This window comes from Rhodamnia argentea, chromosome 4 (genome assembly GCF_020921035.1).
Source record: "Rhodamnia argentea isolate NSW1041297 chromosome 4, ASM2092103v1, whole genome shotgun sequence".
Classification (NCBI taxonomy): Eukaryota; Viridiplantae; Streptophyta; class Magnoliopsida; order Myrtales; family Myrtaceae; genus Rhodamnia; species Rhodamnia argentea.
The window spans coordinates 14,379,034-14,382,902 of NC_063153.1; the positions used below are offsets into that span (position 1 = coordinate 14,379,034).

Sequence of the window (3,869 nt, forward strand, 5' to 3'; positions counted from 1 at the left end):
AAGCTTCTCAAATAGAAATTCTACTCCACAAGTGTTGTCATGCGCGCCCTTATATATTGGCTTTTAGAGGTTCTTTTAGACTTAATATATTGATTTTGAAATCCTTTCTAGGGATAATTTACCATTCCTATAATTTTCATAACCGTACAGTTTATTTTCTTTCGAGGCTACTTCCCTAAATGTAACAGTTGTAAGCGTATATCTTCCATAGAGTTATTTTACACTAATAATTAACACTGATAAAATCACCACATCCAACAAAAGATCCAATACCTTTCTCGATCTGTTTTGGCTGATCTTATGAGCGTTGTCTTTCTTCGCCTGATAACTTAAATCCCTCGGATGGATTAGCATTTGCTAATTATCTTCCACAAAGATATTAATCTGCAAAGATAGTAATCGACACCATCTTAATTTATCTCCTCCCTTAAACTTACTATGACCTTGATCGCAGTTCATGACTGATGGATAATGCATCTCTTCTGGACCTTTCATGCGGCCACCAATCAATGTCTGGCTAGCTAGTTTTCTCCCACAGCTTGGCTTATGTTGGCTTCATATCAAACTCAAACTAGCTAAATTATTGCAAAAGAGGTGGGGGTAAACAATTTTTTTTTTTTTGGAAGATAAGAGTTTTGAAAAGACAGGGTCAGCTTTTTTATTCACCCCCTTCTGGTATTTTTTTTTTGTCTCTTTAACATCTACTTGGGTCCTTCAGGAAAACAAGAACACTCACGTGAACGACTTGGTAGGGATCACTCTGGTACTCTTTCCTTTAAAAGAGCCTGAACAGTCTTTAACATAAGCCCTTTTTGCCCTCTCTCTCTCTCTCTCTCTCTATCTGTTCTTCTTCTTCTTCTTCAGGTTTCCTTCCACTTTTGCCTGAAAAGGGTTCATTTTTGCTTCTTCTCTTTGTGATCTGGTCCGCTTGATCTCTCTAAATGGATTCAGCTAATTACGGTATAATACTGCCTTCGCGCCTTGTTCTTGACCTTAATGAGGATCATCAGAGCCATGAACTCTTCTTGATGAGCCCACCGAAATCCGAAGTTTCATCTTCATCGTCCGTCCCTCTCTCATCGCCAAGTCCCATCTTCTACAACTTATTAGGTCAAGATCTTCAAGGTGGGTCATGCAAATGTGAAGATCATCGTCAGCATGAGAAGCTCCAACACCCTCAGGAGGTAAATACTAAATAAGAAATCCACTAATCAAAGTATATACACATGGACATATGTGTGTGTGTATAGTTGCACTTACGAATGTTTCTAGTCATTTTTCGACATCTGGAAAACTTCACATGTGCAGGTTGATCACGAGCCCGTTTCGCGAGGAGAGTCTTATGGTGGTCATGGACTCAACATAACCTTGTGGAAGAATGGAGGAGGAGGAGGAGGAGGAGGAGGAGTGAGAGATGAGAGCGACCAAGCAGACAAGTATTATTCGGTGAAGTGGATGTCTTCCAAGATGAGGATCATGAAGAAGATGATGAGCTCAGATCACCATGAACAATCACGGGACAACGCACCGATGATGACTAGTGGTTCAATTTCAGCTGGTGGCGATCACAAGTTGTTCGTCGAAGATCACAAGCGATTGCCATCATCGTCTTCTCTCGAGACTGATAGCAGCAGCAACAGCTCCTCCTACAACGCCAACCCAATTAGGGTTTGCTCAGATTGTAACACCACCAAGACTCCACTTTGGAGGAGCGGGCCGAGAGGTCCAAAGGTATGTAATAATATGACCTACTATAGCTTTAACTAAATGTCATCAAATTCAAGTTGCTCTCTAGTAGTAGATTCGACAAAAGTATCATGGATGGTGCAGTAGTTAACGTATTCAAAGCTTCTCCTGAGCTGAAATGTTCAGATATATCGTAATCAATGTCAAAATTAGTTTTTTTAATTGAATTTTTGTTTTCTGAGTTTGAGATAGATCATAAAGATTTTAATTGTAGTCGAGTTAATTATTGTATAATTACACTTGAGTTCTTTTATGTGATGTTGAGTTCCACTAATTTTTCATGTTATCTTGGCTCAACTCGACTCGATCTATGACCTCAAAAAATTAATGCTTGACTTTTCATTTCTCAACTCCGTCCAGTCTCTCTGCAATGCTTGCGGGATCCGGCAAAGGAAGGCAAGACGAGCCATGGCTGCTGCAGCTGTGGCTGCCACGGACAGTGGAGCTCTTCCTCCGGCCACAACGCTATCTCCAAAGAGCAAGTTGAAACAACACAACAACCAAAGGTCGAGCAGGGCCGCAGGTTGCGGACAAGAGCCAATAAAAAAGAAGCGCAAAGCAAAACCGCATAATAATCATGCATCGACCGGTGGAAGAAAGCTTTGCTTGGAAGAGTTCGCCATAAGGTTGAGCAAGCACTTAGCTTTCCAGCGAGTATTCCCTCAGGAAGAGAAGGAAGCTGCGATCTTGCTCATGGCTTTATCATATGGACTGGTTCATGGCTGATGACAACGGCGATGACGATCAGTCTGCAAGAAAGAGACAAAGTTTTTCTTACCAAAACGGTTTGGTTCACATATTTTCTTTTAGTACTTGAGCAACATTATCAGGAAGCGACATGTTTTACTTAGTTTGAATCAATGTAGGTTGGAGCGGGTGAGTTGGAGGGGAAACAACCAAAACCAGATGAGGATTAGTGAGCTGAATAATAATAATAATAATAACAATGTATAAGACATGATAATAAAGTGTTGAGTGATGTGGTCTCGTCAGGAAATTTTTTTTTTTTTTGGTCGAAGTACTTCAGCAGGTTGCTAACCAAAGTATGGATCTCCTGTTTATTTACATGTTTGTTTTCAAGGTTATCAAGAAGAGAATTGATTTGAAAAGATCTAGTTATTTTATGTCCCCTTATATGTTCTTGTTTTATTCTGGCTCACTATATCTGTTTTCTTAGATCAGATCGGTCCAATATGAAATCCATGTGATCTTATGTTCACATACGCGGCACATATTAGAATTTTTCGTGGTTGCTTGCTGGTCCATAAATTATATTGGTGTGCTCATCTTCAGGACATGCAATCAAATATCGCGCATTTAATGACTTTATGTAACCAGATGATCACTACCTAAGATACACAAGCACGTAAAAAATGTAACTGTTAGTTAAAGAGTTTCCACTTTGGGATGTTCTAGCAACTTTTGTCCACTCCTTAAAATTGTGGCTGGATTTTTTCCAGCTAGGGTTTCGAGTCTTGCTATCTTTGGAGTACGATAGAGTTAAGCAGGAAAGACAAGCGACAGCAAGTCTCTTCTTTAAAGCTAGCTACGAGCTTAGCTAAATAAGTGAAAACCACGGATCAAATTCAATCATGATGGTGATAATTCAGGCAGGCCCATAACAGTTTTTATTTTTTTTTGGCTGGCTCTGAGCACCTCAGAGGAAAAAGCACCTAAAAGATAGTACCCATTTGTCTCAGACGTTGTCTGTACACGAGTCTGATCGGTAATCTTCAATTCGGGTTGTCCCAAGTGGAAGAGAAAGGCCATAGGTTTGTATGCTCACGATGGGGAAGAACCATGCATGGCATTGATCGTATATTTTACTTTTTCTTCTGTGTGCATGTGTAAAGTTATATCAGAAGTTCAGAACCAGATGGTCCCAAGCTGCAAGAGTAAAGATACAATGGCTGTGGAGTGGAGAAGAAGCTAAAAGCACAGAAAAAGGGCAGGTGATGGATAAGGGTTTTTTTGTTAATCAAAGCTTGATTTTTCTCATGCAGGGTTGTGAGCTTTTCAGAGATGAGCAAACCTTTTATCATGGCATATCTCATAACTTTTACACGAGGAGAGCTAGAAACCCTAATTTGAGCAAGTTGATGTTTGAAATTCAGCCGGACAAC

At 40.1% G+C, this 3,869-nt stretch overlaps 1 protein-coding gene across 1 annotated transcript; it reads left to right on the top strand.

Annotated features, from left to right (window-relative positions):
- Positions 1–812: 812 nt before the first annotated feature.
- On the top strand, positions 813–2,865 carry LOC115749215 (GATA transcription factor 21). The gene is made up of 3 exons (XM_030685943.2): positions 813–1,184; positions 1,309–1,731; positions 2,107–2,865. Exons 1-3 carry the CDS (start codon positions 942–944, stop codon positions 2,470–2,472), a joined length of 1,032 nt encoding a protein of 343 aa, XP_030541803.1. The 5' UTR covers positions 813–941; the 3' UTR covers positions 2,473–2,865.
- Positions 2,866–3,869: the final 1,004 nt, after the last annotated feature.